The 19,549-nt window shown below is 37.7% G+C and overlaps 1 protein-coding gene across 1 annotated transcript in view; it reads left to right on the top strand.

Annotated features, from left to right (window-relative positions):
- Positions 1-19,549, top strand: part of tmprss3a (transmembrane serine protease 3a) — a 33,957-nt gene that overhangs the window by 14,128 nt on the left and 280 nt on the right. The window contains exons 5-11 of the mRNA XM_040148735.1: positions 1,881-2,000; positions 7,625-7,671; positions 10,558-10,723; positions 12,033-12,202; positions 13,887-13,982; positions 14,134-14,276; positions 17,363-17,515. Coding sequence (XP_040004669.1) covers positions 1,881-2,000; positions 7,625-7,671; positions 10,558-10,723; positions 12,033-12,202; positions 13,887-13,982; positions 14,134-14,276; positions 17,363-17,515 — 895 coding nt within the window. The remainder of the gene's footprint in view (positions 1-1,880; positions 2,001-7,624; positions 7,672-10,557; positions 10,724-12,032; positions 12,203-13,886; positions 13,983-14,133; positions 14,277-17,362; positions 17,516-19,549) is intronic.

Below are 19,549 nucleotides of genomic sequence, written 5' to 3' on the forward strand. Positions count from 1 at the left end.
CTTTCCAGGTGGCAATTAGTGCTGGGAGGTTATCTTATCTCAGTATATACCAGGCGTGGATTTCTAAATGTATCGAATATTCCGAGTATAGGGTGTGGCGGTCCTTACAGGACATAGATTTCAGGACACACTAACATGAAAAGGCAGTAACCAGTGGTAGTAAAACTGTTTCATTATCCTTCCAAAATATTTAATAAATTATGAAATCAAGTGATTATTGTGTTGATGCTACATATTGAAATATAAACAAAACTACCAACTCAAATGTATGTTGTAACATGTCAGCAGCAGAAATACAAAATAACCTGGAGATGATAAAAGTATTTAAATCGAAATACAAAACAATTATTAACACTAACAGACACCAAAAGTTGTGTAACTTAACCAAAGTGCAGTGAGTTTCTGAATATGGCTATTTCCTGGAGACACTAGAGCAGACTCGATAAATATGAAACTCACAAAAATACCGGTAGAAAAGATTTTCAATTTTTGCGAGCGCATTCTACACTATTTTCTTTTTTTGATTTATTTGCTAGTCATCAGCTCCCTGGTTCTTCTATAGATCGAAAACATTAAAATGTAAAACACATTACTTTTGGTGTGTGGAAGAGAAATTTTCCCTGTAGAGAGCTACCAGTAGGCCAGACAGTGAGTGTTTAGTGGGACATTCAAACCGAAAGCAGCCCTGGATTAAATATTACGGGGGACTGTGTTGGTGTGACTGGGGTGGATGTGGCTCAGGAGGTAGAGCGGGTTGTTCACTAACTGCAAGGTCAATGGTTTGATCCCCGGCTCCTCCAGGCGCATGTCCCTTGGGCAAGATACTGAACCCCAAATTGCCCCTGATGTATCATTGTGTGTGTGTGTGTTTAAAAAGCCCAGTATGTATAGAAAAGAGCACTGTATGAATGTGTGTGTGAACGGGTGAATGTGGAAGTGGTGTAAAGCGCTTTGAGGGGTCGATAAGACTAGAAAAGCGCGATATATGTGTAGTCCATTTACCATTTTTTTCTTCAGGAAGTAATGAAACATTTAATATACCATCCAGGAAGTCCAGTTTCAGTAACAGATCTGTGAGTCTGAGGTTTGTCAGACCTCAAAACACTGCACAATGGTTTATAACACTTTTACACAAAATTTTAGTGTGGAAAGTTATGACAATGTCGATCATTTTATCTTTGGTTGCAGAAATCATGAAGTAAACAGTGGAAATGCAGCATTCACATTACAAAGTAACCACCAGGAATGTGCACTTGCATGTATTTGAGTGGCCAGCAGCTTGGCAGATGACATCACTTTGCATCATGGCAGAAGTTGAGGCCTGGTTCAAGTTTTTTTGCCAGATGAACCTGGGTGATTTTTGGGGAGCCGTTTGTGCTGGCATCCCCACTAAGCTAATGGAGTTGTCCCATTTAAATAAATGAGTTGCATTTTTTCACGCAGTGCTGTTCTGTCTGAACATGGCTTTATTTGACAACACTTTAGTGAATTGAGATTTAAATGTTGTGTTACATGAGATGACAATAACACAAAGTCAAGTGGATCATTTTTTAATTTCACAATGTTATATGTTTTAAGTTAAATTAAATATTATTGGTATCAGTTTTATGGAAGTGGAATGCAGCACTAAAGGGCTTCATTTGCATATTATAGTTAGATTTTGAGCTCATGTCAGAGCCTATCAAAAGCACAATATACAAAACTTTTCGGAGTTTCAGTACTTTATATAGAGACTAGTTGCTAGGTTTTTTTTATATTTTAAGAAATTAAAGGAGCTTTCAGTCTCATCCCAATGTTTTAAAAATATTGTCATCAGGTTATAGTTTGAGCAGTCTCATCATCAACTGTACATTCTTTCTGTGTTGCTGTATGTCTGTCAGGTATGTGGAGTCGTTCTTTGTCTCTCTGACCTCCATTGAGCAGGATCTTCAGCAGAACCTAATGTCCATCAACCTGAGCCTGTCACAGATCATTAAGCTCCAGAACACCACAACCTTCAGGTAAACTAACTATGATAATGGTCATTGACACATTTTTGTTCAAAAGCATTATGTGTATTTGCCTGGACTGTAACAGTGGGGCCAGACCTATAGACACAAATGTGGCTTACTGAATGAATGACTGACTGAGTGAGTGATGAAGTTACACCATTGGTCACCTGAATGACGCATAACATTCCACCACTGGTAGGCCGGCCAAGTGTTGGAGTTTCCTCATTGGCCATTGCTCTTTCAAAATAAATTGACACGAACAGTTTCTATTATGTCATCAAGGGCTGGTTACAGGCAGCGTTGCTAACTTAGTGCCTTTGTTGTTTGACTTACTGACTTTTCAGATCCCTTTAGCGATTTTCTTTCAAAAAAGAATCTATCAACAAATCTAGCGACTCTTTGAACAAACCTTAGCTACTTTCTGTAGAAGAGATTTGCTTGTATTGCCCCGCACAAGGTTGGGCTTTCCCTCCTCAGGCACACCTCTCTATGTGTCTCATTCAGTTGACTGCATGGCAGCTGACACAGACATGAATGAGCTTCTAACTGACTTTCTCAGTGACAAGTAAATGTAGACAAACACAGTACAGCCATTGTCTTTAACTTATGTGTATGGTGATTTTGTCAGACAACGTCAACATTATAAAATAAAGATTTTAGCTGTGTAGACCAGCAGCTTGGATGTGACTGCTGGTTAACATGTAGTCTTAATGGGCCATGTTTTTGTCACTTTTTCATAGTTGTTCTGTTGTCTGACAACAGAAACAGAAATCCATTTAAATGAAAACAGCTGTATTTGGATAGCTTTATATGGCTGTATTAAATTACTGTATATATGAGCGCAGACCGAGTAGAGGATCAAACAATAAAGGGCTGAAACTGGCTGACATTAGGCAGAATGTAAATAAGATCCAATGACGCCATGATTATGCTATTTAGTGTATTATGTCATCGAGCAACATTTATTTACTTTTTCAGCAGGCTTTAGCTACTTTACATGGAAAGTAGTTGTTTACAGCAGTTCCTCAAGAGTTTTCAGCTACGTCCTCATTTTAGCACATTGACCATACGTGGTCCAGCCACATACTAAGTTTTGACCTAGTCTTGTTAATATGGGTAACTAAGATACAATAATATGTAACTGGTATTAAATAGAACAATAATGAAAACCTCAAAAGTGATGATACTAAAGTAATGAAGTAGTGAAAATTGACACAACTGAAGATAAGAAGTAAAATAAACTGTGACATGAAATACCTTGCATCGCTATTTTACAGGATTTTCTGATCAACTGAAGAATCCCATGCTCCTATAAGGTTGTCTCAAATAGGGTTAAAATAGGTTAAAGGTTGAAACTCTGGCTGCACAGGATTTTTCCATCAGTGATATTTTATAAGCTTTTAATTTTTTGATTCGAAAAGCTGTCATCATGTTATAGTGGAAAAATTACACATTCTAGGTTCCACTTTTTTCTGACTTACGTGTCAATTCTTGGTGGGAGCCTGTGGAACTAACTCACTGGCAAATAGAAAATTTGCAAATATTTAATGTTAGTGTTTGTTTGTTTTATAACTGACTATAATCTGTTCTCATTAACAGGAGGAAATAACTTTTACAAAGACCTAGGGGGAACATTGTTAAAAGTAGTTATAGTTCACTTTCCAGACTCAAATTGTGTTTTTTTACAAACCTGGCAGCTGAATTTGATGGCTGATGTTTTGTCTTACAAATAATTTTTCTGTTTTCAATATATGATGATTTGTTATTGTGCAATTTCATTTAGAAACGGCACTTATTACAACCAGTAGCCATTAGACATTCACTGTGCTTACAGAGGTCAGCACAGCTGAGCCCAAAGTTCAACAAATTTGTATTTTTGCTGTATGCACCACAAACACAATAATGGAGAAGTCCAAGAAGTGTTGACTCAGGGCATCTGGACTTGGTTGTAGATACCTGAGGACACTTCACCTCTCACACAAGAGGCTTCTACAGGTGTGACTGACTGGCAAGGAGTCCCAGTTGATGTCATATCGTTCATTAGTGCTCCTGGCTGTTGTAACAGCAGTCGTTAGAGTCGTTGGAGTCACCTGAGGCCAAGTGTAAACACCAGATGTTGGAGTTTTTGGAGTCAAATGAAGCTAAATGTGATTGGTTGTTCAATCTCCTGGGAAGGGACGAAAGGACAGCATTGTAGGTGGTGGAAAAGTGGGGTCGTAGACGTCTTACTTAATTCTTGTCCTCCACATGAATTGATATTTAATTGAACTATAAAAAACAGAAATTAATAAATTATTTTATATATGAATTTATGAATCCATAAATATTTAGACTAAATCACAACATATTTTATTGTTTGATATTTAATGAGCAAAAAAAAGAGGAAATGTAAAAATAATTTACAAATGAAATATTAATCCATCAATAAATAGTTCAAATTAAAAAGGGATTTATAAAAACAATATAATATAGCCAATCAGCAAATATGACAACACTACAAAAACTCAGATGTGGTTTTAATATTTTAAGTAATGCCATGTTTCTTGTGTTCAGAAGACTTGCCTGTGACCAAAACATTAGACTGTAAATTGATAACCTACAGTTCCCTCACAAGACAGTGAAGGACATGTTTCAGAACAAGGATTTTCTCTAATGTTTATTAGAGCGAAGAATCAATACATTTATGGGACCAGCATGAGCTACTGTACATGTTTAATGTGTGCACTTTACATTAATAAACAAACTCATCTTTACTCTTGTACATTACAATCTATACATAAATAAATGTATTTAAATGACAAAAAATAAGAGCTTTTTATTATTCTTAGGACTCAAATTCTCTGGATTGATGGATTCTTTCTTATTGAAGAATTAAGTCAGGCTATTTATGGATTCCAAGATTAACACAAATTCTACAATTGTTTATTAATAATAAATTATATTTTTTAGTAAAAACTTTAAAAAATTTTAAATCCCAGCATTGTTTGTGTCTTAGTCTGTTGCGCTCATGAGCAAACCGTGTTTCACTGTGAAAGCCAGATTCACAGGCCGGCTGCCATCTCTGGTGCCTCTCAAATTTTGTAAAGGTTATAATTTGTTTTAGTAAGATGGTAACTTCAGTGTGAATCCGTTTTACTAAATTGTTAGTACACAAATAGTGAACAAATATGGCACGGAAGGCCTGAGTGCCAATACATCTTGCCAGCCTGTGACAGGTGAAGAAGATGTACCGGGCCTGTGTGTGGTGGTGCCAGCAAGAAGACCTGGAATATATTGGCAAAACTTCCTAAAAAATTACCAAGATATTATCGACTCCAATAGAGCTTCATATGTAATGCTAACTTTTCATCAGCGAATGTTTAAGAAGGGAAGTGTAATAAACCCTGCTACAACTATGCAAGAAAAATATTTTGACTGTTAACACTTTTTTATTTGTTTAGTTGTGACTGCTCTGTGCTTCGGCAGATTGGCTTTGAAATTACTTAACTTCATTGTCATAACCATGTCTGAGGTGAATCTTTCCTCTTTAACTTGAGGGTGTTTACATCTACAGATGAACAGCATAGGAATTGTGGCTTTAGTTTTTATTTTAAAGCTACAGTCCTCCAATTTTAGTGGACAAAAGTTAATTTGATAACTTAAAATAAAATTTATTTATGCCATCAGAAGATACATGGTATCTGCCCTGTTGATGCTCTGTCAGGCCTCAACTGCAAACTGACATTTTGCTTTTGGTCTAATTTTCATTGAGTGACATACCTGCTCAGCTTGAATGAGCTGGACTGAGCTGCCAGTCAAGACCAGCCCAGTGCTGGGCTATAAAAAACTCCCTGGCTGCATTGGCTGTATGTTTGAGATTCTCATCTTCCGGCACTGTGCTAAAATTGGCAGAATATGTAAAAAATTAGGCTGCAATTGCTTCACTGTTCACCCAGTATGGATGTGAACACAAGCTGCTCAAGCCGGTCAGTACTTTAATTTCAGTCATTGTTTCATTTCACATTTAATAAGATAGACCACAGAGCTAAAAATAACTAACGTGTCACTGCCCAAATTACTGTACTGTATGTCGGCTAACCTGTTGCCAGTTTCAACCTAGCTATCTCCAAGTCATCTAGGTGCAGTCATAGATTGCCTCAGTAGTCCATGTTGTGGATGATGACCCTCAGTGTGGGTGAGTTTATGCTTCAGGTTACCCTCGGAGGACCCACATCTATCAAACAGGGATACAGGGTATTTATTAAATTAACTAAAACATTTCTTTAGGCTGTGTAGTCTGTATTCCCATACAATGCTGGTCGTATATACATTTGTGAACACAAAGACCATACTGGAGCTTAATAAATCAAAAATACATGTTGTCAAAATACCCCTTTGAATTTGAATCCTTAAAGTTACATTTGGATTTAAGAGAGACTTTGCAGTCCAACCAATACAGATGTGATAAATAGGTTAACAAGCTTTTACCATAAATGTAGACATTTCAAACAGCCTTGCAATTGCAAATACTCACAGAGATGCAATGACAATCTGACAATAATAATAAACAAGTAACGTTAGCAAACAGCTGTTTGTTAGCTTAACAGAAGAGTTAGCTACCTAGATTTTCTGCCAACAAAATGCTGTAGCTAGCATCAGCTATGTGCTAGCACATAACTATGCTGTTGCGCACAGGAAAACAATTTAAATGCTGTTTGGCTGGGCAGGCACATAACAACACCACAAAATCACACATAACTAAAAGTTTTAACTCACTTAAACAGGTCTCTGCGTAGCTGTGCCTCTATCCGACTTGGTTAAACTCTGTGTTTACTTAGAAAAACCAGAGGGGTGGTTCTGTCTCCTCTGCTTCCTTTTACATAGTTTCAGTGTGTGTAAAAGCAAAGTTAGCAAAGCATTAATTTATGTTGTCATTGTCCAATTAGATATCAATTCATGAAATGCTTTTAAACTATTTTCATGATACTTGTGGTCCTCCATATTGTAGTTTGCCCCCCCCCCCCCCAACAACTACATAGGGCAACAGTCAGCCCATTCAACATTTGGAATGAAACTTTGACAAGGGGAGATTTATGCTTTATTGGAAGCATTTTCAAAAGGTATATTTTAGTTTTACAAGAGGAAAGATCTAAAGGTTGAAGTTCATTTGGCAAATGTATGACATCCCCAATTCCAATAAAGAGCAACACACAGCTGCTTCCCTGAGCTTTTCTACCAGAACCATCCAGGACAGTCTCCTATGTTGTGAGAGAAACTGTCCCAAACAGGGCTAGACATAGAGTGAAGTATCAAGTACAATGTCTCCCTCTGAAATGTAGCATAGGACAAAAAAATATTTGCCCCAAAGTGGAAGTACTCACATAAGTGTCAGAACCTTCCAATTAAATTTACTTAGTTACTGTGCTTCCAACCTGTCAAATATCTACATTGACTTTGATGAGTGTAAATTCACTTCAGTAACTGTTGGAGCCTATGTATATAAGAAATATTCTTCTAGATTTTAACCTTCTGTATTCTGCACTGTATTTCCTGATCTCTAAAGTCACTGGACATTAAAATCTTATCTTATAGTACTTCTCTATGTTTACTGGATTTCTCTGTGGTTTGACCTAAATCCTCCTGTTTCATTACAGTAAGACTCAGTGCAGCTCAGGGAAGGTGACCACTCTGAAATGTTTGGGTGAGAAAGCATACTGCAGACTGGGTGATCTTTGTTCTAGTCATGACTCTTTTTCCTATGAGGATTTAAGATGGAGTCAGGAAGAGTTTATGTGCTCATGCTTGTGCTTATGTTTTTGCATGGCATGCATATGTATGTGTTTCTTCTGTGTGTTTCTGCTAAGTGGTCTGTATTTGTAAATCACCTTGAAGGTACCATAGGTAAGAATGTGAAGCAATTTACATGTATTAATCGTTTTTTTGTTGCCAATTTTGAACAGATTACGTAATTGAAATAATGAGAATTTCCCCAACTTTCTTGGTTGCCTATAACAGCTTGTGGACTCATTTCTATTGATAGGACTCCAGCCGAATTTTCTGCGAAAATAAAAAAGAATGTGACGTTTATGCTTGCTCCCGAGTGCCTTGCCTCAATTCCTCTCTTCCACTCTCCTACAGCGCCAACAGTGTGCAACACTGGGTAATGTTAGCTTAGAAATGGAGTTCGCTAACGTTAACAAACGTAAGCATTGAAAACAAAAAGTTCTATCTAGTGAAGCCCCTCTGGCCAAATGAGAATGTGGCCGACATCTTTATAAATCCTACTGGGTAATTCCATGTCATGTCATGTCATGTCATATGCACAAGAGGGACCCAACAGATATCCCCTCTCTTGGGCCAACCGTAAGTCTTAGAGGGACCATTAGGATGCATAAATGTTACTTGTACATCTTGTTACTCCTCCGATTTTGAATGTTGCCTATCCACCACTTTTGGTCATACACGCATACAGTATATTTCACAGGAGTTGTATCTGCAAGACAGACTCCTGATGTCACAGCAATTTGTTTCCATCAGTTGTGGACAATTCCTAGTCAAATCCAAAATGAAACTAGGGTCGCCTGACACCCTGCTGACCTGCAGATGATTTGGCATGACTGGAACAAATGAGTGGGTCTCGCTTGTCCACATCCTGAAGATCATTGATGCCCCACTTACTACAACTGGTAGGAAGTATACACTTCCACTGGGTTTGGAAAAGGACATCATTGTATTATTCAAACTCTTAAAGTAGACACTATTTCTTTGAAGCTTTTATTTTCCTGACATGTCCTTAGTTAAACTATAGAACTGTTTTTTGCAGAATGTCTGTTTGTAGTAAAACATGGTGTGTTTGATAACTTAATATAGTTTGGTTCACGATACAAACTTCATAGTTTGTGCATTTACTAATTAAAACATGCTTGTTCTAGTGGTATGATTGCTTTTAGGATAGAATATGTCATACATGAGCAATATGCACTTGAAATGCAGATGTGAAATTATTTTTTTGATTTGTAATGCCTCAAAAATCAGAAATTTTAATTTCTTTCAGACATGCACCTAGTTACTAAGAAAGTACTATAACATGAGTATTATATATAAAAATTTAAAAGATCTGATGTGGTTAAGTGTGAAAATATAGTGGGCTCCAAAGCATGAAAGAACTTTTTAAACACAATTTTTCACCAGGCCATAACTTGGCAAATATGCAACTGTAGGATAACCATTTTAGAGGGTTAAGACATCTAATAGTGTAGAACAATCCCTGAAAATTTCAAGCATGCAGAATGAATAGCTAGAAAGTAATAACTTATCGAACTTTGCAGTTGATTAGACAGACTCATTTATTAGTGCCGCAACCCCTTTTTTAAAGCGTTCATATCTCAGAAACTAATGAAGATACAACACACTGATTGTTGGGTAAAATGACATATTTAAATAAAGTATGAAGCAAATCCAAAATTGTCAGTCGGGAGACCTCTTTTGATTTGACATGGAATGACCCTATTTCAAAAAAATATAATTTTAGTCAAACTATAGTCTCACATAGCCAAACATATCGACACACTTAATTTTAGCACTGTGTCAGAGCTGGAGAGTCAAATATAGCTTAAAATATAGTTTATAGTCAAACTATAATAACAGTGTAACTTTAGTTACCTCATTCTGACGGTCCACTGGCCCCGGCAAAAAATCAATTTTTAACGTCCCTCTCAGTCTCTTTACTAGCCCTCTTTGTGTGCCTTTCATTGGGGGTGTGTATAAGAGCATGCTGCAAGCGTGTTTAGCGGAACAGTCCCAATTAATCCCATTCAAAACTGCACAAGGTGCGGTGACGGAAGAGTAGGCTGCTCATTCTTCTCCTCCTGGTTATCCTTAAATTGGCTATCTAATATCTAAGCGACATACAGGTCTGAATTTCTTTCCCAGTCCGACCATCACATCACTGTTTTGGCTGATGCCCAGGATTCTCACCTGCGCCTACCTATGGAGTGCGAGCAACAGGATGATTACTACAGTTCCTTAACGGGCCACTGGTGTCATTAATAACAAGGTTTTTCTGAATGTTATATGTAGAACCTTTATTCAGAATAATTCACAGCCCTAATTCATGATGTTCATGTGAAACCCTTTCGTAACTTAAAAGCGAACAGCAAGAATTTAATGTAATTACATAACTGATATGGAACCAGTATGTGTGCATGAGTGTGTTTATGTGACTTGTGTGTATTTGTGTTTGCATGCACTAGGGTCCAACTAGTATAGATGTTAAGGTTGATACTGATCAAAATTGTTCAGATTTTAAGGTTGATACTACAAGTTTAAAGTGTTTCTTCCAGACTTTTCCCTTTGGTAGAGCTCCTAAAATCCTCTCATGTCATGAGTTAAGTTAAATCTGCAAAGAAAATGTCATTGCAGGTTTTCCAGGTTGTTTATTTGTAGCTGTGGTCAGCGAAAATCCTCTCAGACATATTATGACTGATGCTAACTAATATTTATTAAAGACCAGTATCAGCCCAGTGTATTTGAATTGGCGCCGGCATTGTTAAATGCCTTTTGACCCTTGTCATATGTCTGTCTCCAGAGTGTGGCTCCAGGTCTCAGTACAACACTCGTATTGTTGGTGGTAACATCTCCAAACTGGGTCAGTTCCCCTGGCAAGTCAGCCTCCACTACAGCAGTGAACACTTGTGTGGAGGCTCCATCATAACATCACGCTGGATCCTCACTGCGGCACACTGTGTGTATGGGTGAGTCAAACAATCAAACTTGAATAATCTAAATATGAGATGTTGTACTTGTGCAAGCATTGAGAGGAGATATGTAGTAAGATAAATCAATAATTATAATAATTGTTGCTAATAAACTCCACATGGTTACATTTTAGTTGGATAAATATGCGTCTTTTCTGTCAGAATATATATATATAGGATATATATATATATAGGATATATAGGATATATATATATATATATCCTTTGACATCAGAAACCAAATCAACCTTGAAGGAAGAAAAGAGTAAAACATTCCATCTGTTCTAAACAGTGTAGATGTGACCAAATACATTTTGTGTTTCAGTGTGTAGAACTTGGGAGCAGTGGTGGAAGAGGTAGACAGATCTTTATTTCAGTACCAAAAAAACAGTGTAAAAAAAAAAAAACTAAAAAAAAGTAAAAGCACTCATTGTGGCCCCTTTGACTGATATATTTTTAGTTATGACATTATTAGAATATTAGTACTTATGCAACGATGTATAAGCAGCATTTTACTGTTGTAGGTGGCTGAGGTGGAGCAAAATTTAAACTACTTTGTTTTCATTAGGTAGTTTAACCCAGTAGTTCCATCAGAATGATTGAAATCAGTTCTTTAATTTTTAACAATGTGTTGTATTTCATAAGTTTATCACCTGTTTCTTAATATAAAATGTTAATCTGTAAAGTAACTAGTACGTGTAGTTGTGAACATAAAATGGATATATTCATGCACAAGTACCTTAAAATAGTACTTAAGTACTAACAACACAGCTAATGTATAATGCTTCAGGATCTTGCATGATCGTGCATGCTCTGTTCTTTTTATAGCCATTACCTTACAAGATTTCTATGTATTCAAATAAAACTACCTCTTTCTGTCACCATGGTTTTAAATGACCCGGCTGGTATTGAAGAAGGTGTCAGATGTAACCATCTTATTTTTGTGCTCTGCTGCACATGGCTGCTACGCAGACATGAACATAGCAGAGAGTAAAAACACTGCCTCATGCGTAATTAAAGTTATAAGAGCTGGAATCAGATTTCTTCCCACTAATACCTTTACCCTGGCAGGGTGACAGGCCTCTAAACTCTGTCCAGTAAACAAGCTACTTGTTTAGTGGCACGTGACTTGTGTTTAAACACGCTGATTAGCTTGTATTTAGCAGAAGTTTGTTTAAATTAACACAACATTAAACTACCAAGAAAGAAAACTGCACTGTAGGTTGTAGGATTATATTGCACTGTGCCCCTCACATATACTTACATGAATATTCTGTTTCACTTACCCTGTCCTGTCTGTCATCAGGTTTGCAAATCCCTCCATGTGGGCGGTCCATGTGGGGCTGACGGAGCAACCGGTCCACGGGGCCCAGTCTCTGGCTGTGGAGCAGATCATATACCATGCTCGATACCGGCCCAAAGGACTGGACTACGACATTGCACTGATGAAAGTTGCCATGTCACTCGTTTTCAATGGTAATGCTCTATGTTTGTACTTCCATTCATAGCTCAAAGCTGACCACTCAGACCTCATTTATTGCACCACAGAATTTTCAGTATCAGAATCACTAGAAGTGACGAGATGGTCACCAGTTCAGCCCTCAGACCAGCAGGATCTTGGGAACTGCACTCAGTTGTACTTACTGAATGCACTTCAGGAAGTACAGCAGGAAGTCAGTTTGTCACTGTTCAAATGTACTTCAGTACACACAAGAGTAAGTGAACCCATCACCGTTCAAATACACTTTAGTATGTACAACAGTAAGTGAACACAGCACTGTGACAATGTTGTTCAGAGCCACAGATCATTTGTGGTAACCTAGTTACAGAATTGGGGTCTCTCTCAGTCATGGACACATCATGATAGGCAGAGAGTGGAACCGGCTCCACTCTGCAGTAAAAGTTTTCCTCCTCAGGAGGCTGTGGAGAGCAGTAAGCATACGACCACCACTAATCTCCTGAGCTACGTTTGTCCTTTGGCACAGTCCTGTTGTCTCTCTGCTTCTGCCTCCATTCTTCCCCTTTCTTCTCCCATTCGATTTAACTCCTTGTCTGTCAACGTTTTAAATAACTACATTTGGACATCAAAGTTATATATCTTGTGTGATCATTCTCATAATAGTCCACAGGATAATCTGCATTGCATTTATCTTTTTGAGTTTCCTCAGAACACAATATACAAACAGTGAAAGTTGACCTCACACATGTTAACAAAACAGCGTGTGCAGATGAATATACAGGATGATTAGGTCAGCCTGTTTACTGGGATGTAGATCCCTATGCAGGTAGTCAACATGGCTATTCCAGGGTGCCATATTATATGTTGTTCTGCAAAAGTTCTCGTTTCCCATAATCTCAAAGGAGATGGCGAGTAAAAATTTAGCACGACCCATAGAGCCACAATAGCCACGTTTATGGGAAATACACCAGGTTAAAATACACAGAAATCACCTTTACGGCCCTTACCATTTCAGTTTATGTCGTGCTTTACTGGTGTATATTACGAAAACCTATTTGCAATTTATTCAATTTCTACAAAGAAATTGCCACACAGACCCTTGGGCCTATGGGACCCAAGGGTCTATGCCTATAAATAATGTATATCTAAGATCATTACTGGATTAACATGTTGGAGTCTGCTTTGGGTCTTACAGAGGTAAAAAATCACTTGCAGCTTTATCTAGTTTTAAAATTAAAGAGATTTTTATGTCATATTTTTATTTTATTCTCTCTCTTTCTTTTCTCTCTCTCTACCCTCAGTCCTGTGAAGTCTAGACCTCTTTCCTTCTTCCCCTCTCCCTCTCAGGTTTCTTGCTGACAGCTGAATGTCATTGTGTAGATCAGTTGTCGTAGTCTCAGCTCTCACCCATTAGTCTTCACCTTTCTCACTTCTGCATCTTTTATCTTAAATTGAGTTGTTTGTGTGAAAATGCTGACTGCTATGTCATTTCAGTCCAAAGTGCAGTAGCCCCAACACCTGAAAACAGGATTTAGGTGTGATTACACATTAGCTGTATGATTGATTAATGTTGATTATGATGGGAACTACACACACACACACACACACACACACACACACACACACACACACACACACACATTGTTGTTTACAGTGTGTCTGATATTCTGGGATGTAGTCCAATAAAATTCTCCTCTGTAGGCTTTGTGGAGCCCATCTGCCTGCCTAACCATGGGGAGGATTTTGTGGAGGGCACCATGTGCTGGATCTCTGGATGGGGAGCAACTGAGGGTGATGGTTAGCCTGAATATGGAAAACAGCTTATTTCTCATCTGTCACAAACCCAGCCACAACTACATTTTGAATGGGCTCTAATATAAAAACTTTATTAGTTTCATATTTGTATTCCTGTCCTCTCTGACATAAATGCTAACGGGGTTATAACCAGGAGAGACGAGTGTTGTTCTACGTTCTGCCATGGTACCGCTCCTCTCCACTAAGACCTGCAACCAGCCAGAGGTTTACCATGGCTTCATCTCCTCCTGGATGATCTGTGCCGGGTACCTGGAGGGAGGAACTGACTCTTGTCAGGTACAGCTGTTTTCTTTTAAGCACTAAACACCAAGACTCACTGTGATTTCAGAACAGCTGAGAAGCCCTCTACGGCAGGAATCAATACAGTACTATCGTGTGAATTACTTATTTAGAAATAAAAATGATATATTATATAATTGAAAAGAAAAAATACATCCTATTTACAGTTCTGATTGATTTTTACAATATTTATTTACTCAAAGAGAATTAAAGCTACTGATTGAAGGCTAGAGGGTAAATAATTATCTGATAGAAAAAGAGCTGGATCAAGTTCAAGCACGGTTCCCAAGATGTTCTGAATTTCATACAGGACATTTTCCCTGATTGACAAGTCCCCCACAGGACAAAAAAACTGATTTTGAAGAACAGAAGGATCTTTTTATAAAATATACATATTTTATCATCAAATTATTATATTTTATTATTAAAGGCAATAAGGACCCTATTATCAAAGAAATCAGTGAGGGAAGAAAAACCCTTCAATATTATGTTTTTGAAACCCAATCTAAAACACCTGGTACAAAATCTGGATTACCAATTATTGGAGTAAGAGTTAAGGTTACCCTGGATTTTCCTTCAATATGTTATACAGCTCCCCAGGCCTTAGCTGCTTTAATTATTATCAAGTTCCTGTAACATTATTTAACTGATTAAAGGTTTTCTGAAAAGAACAAGTTTGTAAGTGGATATTTTGAATGTGAGGAATCAATGTCAGACTAAAGAAGGGATGTTGTGAACCCAACCAATTACATATTGCAAGAGGGCAAATAGTTTACATTGCATTATCCTTATCTAGTATTAGTACTGTTAACATATCTGATATTTTATTTAAAGCAGCTATAATGAATATTTTTATGTGGCAATGAGCAAGTGGTTGTTAATGGTGATGAACCTAAAGTGAATTATCAGCTGAATCTGCAGCTCCCTTTGGCTTTACGAGCTTCATAGTGAGTTTCAAATCATCTGTCCAGACCACAACTTTTTCTGTTCTGGTTCACTCTCACCATTCTCATAGTGTAGATTTTGGCAACAGCAGGCAGCTGCCCACTACCTGCTCATCACCAAACAGCAGAATTACACAGTTAGAGACTAGCTGGTGAACATAGTGGAACATTTATCAGCTAAAGAGCCAGATATTATTCTCAGTAGTTGGTACGAGACCAAAAACAGAGCTAAAAGAGAGGGAATATTGGACTTTTGCCTGATGGACAGATACACGACACTAAAGGAATGATAATGTTGCTGTATAACTGCTGGATGTGTAAACAAACAACTGATGTGTCAATGTTCAGTAAGTTATTGTAGATTTAATTTTGTTTTTTCCCCTGAGGATTATTATTTTTACTTGTTCAGTCTTGTTCTGTGGCTTCATGCTGAAGGCAAACTGCCTTTTGTTATTTCAGTAAAGAATTAACAATTGTTTCTATTGTTGCAGACATTTCTATGGTTACTGTCCTTGTACAGATTGACTGACAGGTCTTAACCTGACAACAATTAAACAACTAAAATGTTGTTCATGATATTTTGATGATAATAAGGGTTTGTTTAGATCAGTAATTATCAGTGATTTGAGGAACACATAATCCACAACCATCCAGGATATGGACATTGATATTGTTCTACATGGAACAAAAATAGTCGCCCTTGAAGGTTACATTGTAACTAAGTACTCTGAGTGGCGAGACCAGACAGACCATGCATATGTGATGTTTATGTAGCCAACTGTACCACACGTCATATATCCACATCAGCTGCCCACATGGGGTCAGTCCCCATACATATGGAATATACTGGGTGTGAAGAGATGGTCTCACCACAATAAAGAACAAGCTGTGTTTTGAATCAAATACTGATGCTGGTAACAAAAAAAGTCCAGTATCATTTGTCCTTGAATGATGATTCTTTCAATGTGACCATTGCTCTTAATTTTAAATATGATCAGTAAAATCTTACCATTAGTTTTTTTTTTTAATGTAACTAAAGTTAGGGAGATACTTAGTACAAAGAGATAATAGAGAGTTTTATGAGACTATAGCAAGTGAGTTTCTAAGATAGAAACAAGAAATGACAACAGAACAACAGAATTTAAATTTAAAATGTCACTTCGTCCCACTAGCAGTTAAGAAGAATTGATTTAAAATGTATCAAATCAAACCCTGTCTCCCTTCTAACTATAAATGGAGGAATCTCTGTAAGTCTGTCTGTCTGTCTTTCGGGCTGTCCTTTGATTTTAGATTTTAGACAGAGACCCAAGCTCTGCAGTACAACTGCTAGGCAAAGGTCAATTAAAGCAAAAACATTCCAGAGAACTTTGTTTAAGACACAGCTACAGCAAGAAAGCACTTCTTTGTATTACTTTTTATCCCCACCCAAGCACGATATATTAGGATTATTAACAGGCGGAACAAGTAATTTAAGCACAGCTGTTAACCGCCGGTAACGTAACGTTACACAGTGCATCATCTAACATTGTTATTTGGCTGTTGCGTATATTTTCTCTTTCCTTTAACATCGATGTATGAGTGAGAAAATGGCCTAATCTAACATTAAATTGTTTCAGATATTTTCCTTGCTGATGCAAAAATACATTTGCCAGTGTTTTTCTTAACTGCATATTACTCCAGTGATAAAACTTAAAATATGTATGACATGGATTTATTTAAAGTTAAGTTCTTCTGTAAAAATACTGATTCTCCAGTTCAGGGAAAGGGACAGAGTGATTAAATTAATCTAAACTCATTTACCAGCTTATTAGGTACACCTAGATAAAACTAATGCAGTATAATACAACAGGCCTGCATAAATCCTCCCTTCATGAGGATTATAATGTTCGGTTTTTATTGAACCTGTTTAAGAGGATGTTGATTTATTTTAATGGTCATTTTGGAAGCTGTAATTTGTGGTGCTGTTCAACTTTACTGGGTTATACTGTGAGGTATTCCTAATATTTTTGTCTATCCCATTTATATGAATTAAGGTTGACAGAACTCTACTAATACACTTATTTGTGAAGGATTGGTGATTTGGTTTGTGAGATAGGGACTCCCTCTGTATGTCTGTGTATAAAGTATGTGTGTCCTCAGGGGGACAGCGGAGGTCCTTTGGCCTGTGAGGACTCGTCTGTATGGAAGCTGGTTGGGGCAACCAGCTGGGGAATTGGCTGCGCTATGAGGAACAAGCCAGGCGTTTATACTCGAATCACACAGTCACTCAGCTGGATCCACCAACAGATGGAGGTCAGTACATGACAAGCTGTGTCCTGTTACAGGACCTCTCTCTTCAGAAGAACTAGGGGCCGTATACACAAAAAATCCTAAGGCTAAAGGTGGCTCCTAACTGGATGAGTTAGGAGAAACTCCAAAAAGTAAGGGGTGCAATGTCAGAGACAGTCTAGAGGACTTTTAAGTCTTAAAGACCGGTTTACAGGTAGTGATGTGCTGTAGGTAATGTGTCTCATCGTATCATTGTGGTGTAAAAATAGAATTCTAGTGAACTTTTAAAACCATATTTTGATGGCCGAGATTTAATGAGGATTCCGTTGGCTGAACAACAAATCGAACCAGTCCAATAACACGGGAGATGATTATTTGCACAACTCCATGCTACTTGGACACCAGTAATATAAACTTTGCAGCACTGATGATCTCAGCCTCAGCTATTTGAATTATTAATTAAAGCAAAAATGCTCTTCAGACCCCAGTTTGTTCAGTTCAGTTCATTAAGGTGCACTTAATGAATTGTTCAAACTCCTCTGTAGTGGATATCTTCACATTCACTGACACACAGTGCCCACCTGTGAAAAACCAGTCACTGTGGACATTCTAAGGAAGTTCATTCATGAAACATGATGTCATACAAAGCAACAGGGTCAATTATGCCCCTTCTCCTAGCTTAGGAGTTGTCTTTGTTCCTTACTAAAAGTTTCTCTCAGCAGTTTTATGAATAAGTCTTAAAAAGGAAATCTATGGTAGGAACTTCTGGCACCATTTAGGAGGACTACTAATCTTACATTAGTAGTAGTACTCCTAAATGGTGCCAATAAGATCCTTTGTGAATACGACCCCAGACCAACAAGAATTTGGCCTTTGGAGAATTTAAGACTAGTACTGAACATGTGCCTCTTGCCCAAAATATATAGTCTACAGAGGATTCACCATATGGTCAGTATGTTGCTGCCAGACACACACAAGTGAGTATGGGATCGTGAAGAACACTAAACATAGATTTACAGTTAGGTACATAAGTATCTGGACGGTGACAACATTTTATAAATTTTGCATCTGTAAACGACCACAATGGATATGAAACAAAGCCATCAAGATGTGACTGAAGTATAGACTTTCAGCTTTAATTCAAGGGGTTTAAAAAAATATTGCATTAACCATTTAGAATTACAGCACTTTTTATACATGGTCCCAAATTTTCAGAGGATAAAAAGTAATTGAACAATTGACTGACAATCATGGCAAGGTGTGTTTTTTCCCTTGTTATTTGATAATAAAATTATTATTGTTCAATTATTGTTGAATTTGCATTTGGTAGCTGTTCATGGGAACTCTCAATATGCGGTCAAAAGAGATGTTGATGCAAGTGAAGGAGGCCATCATTAGACTGAAAAACAAAACAAACCTCTCAGAAAGGTTTGACAAACTTTAGGGGTAACCAAATCCACAATGTGGTACCTTCTTAAAAAGAAGGAATGCACCGGTGAGCTCAGCAACACCATAAGGCCTTGAAGACCATGGAAGACAACTAAAGTGGATGATCTCAGAATTCTTAACTTGGTGAAGAAAAAAACCCTTCACAATGTCTAGCCAGGTCAAGAACACTCTCAAGGAGGTAGATGTATCATTGTCAAAGTCTAAAATCAAGAAACGCCTTCATGAATGTAAACGCAGAGGGTTTACCACAAGATGCAAACCACTGGTAACACTCAAGAACAGAAAGGCCAGATGAGACTTTTCCACTCACTGGTCACTGGTGTTTATTGAAGATTTGACTGCTGATAGAAGAAGCAGGGTGTTTGTATAGGGCAAAAGTATCTGCTCAGATTCAGCAAAATGACCCAAAACATACTGCAAAAGCAACCCAAGAGCTTCTCAAGGCAAAGAAATTGAATATTCTTCAATGGCCAAGTCAGTCATCTGACCTCGACCGAAGCATGCTTTTTACTTAGTGAAGACAAAACTGAGGGCAGTAAGACCCACAAACAAGCAGCAACTGAAGGTGGCTGTAGTAAAGGCCTGGCAAAGCATTTGAAGGGAGGAAAC

The sequence above is a fragment of the Xiphias gladius genome, chromosome 16 (assembly GCF_016859285.1).
Source record: "Xiphias gladius isolate SHS-SW01 ecotype Sanya breed wild chromosome 16, ASM1685928v1, whole genome shotgun sequence".
Lineage (NCBI taxonomy): Eukaryota > Metazoa > Chordata > Actinopteri > Istiophoriformes > Xiphiidae > Xiphias > Xiphias gladius.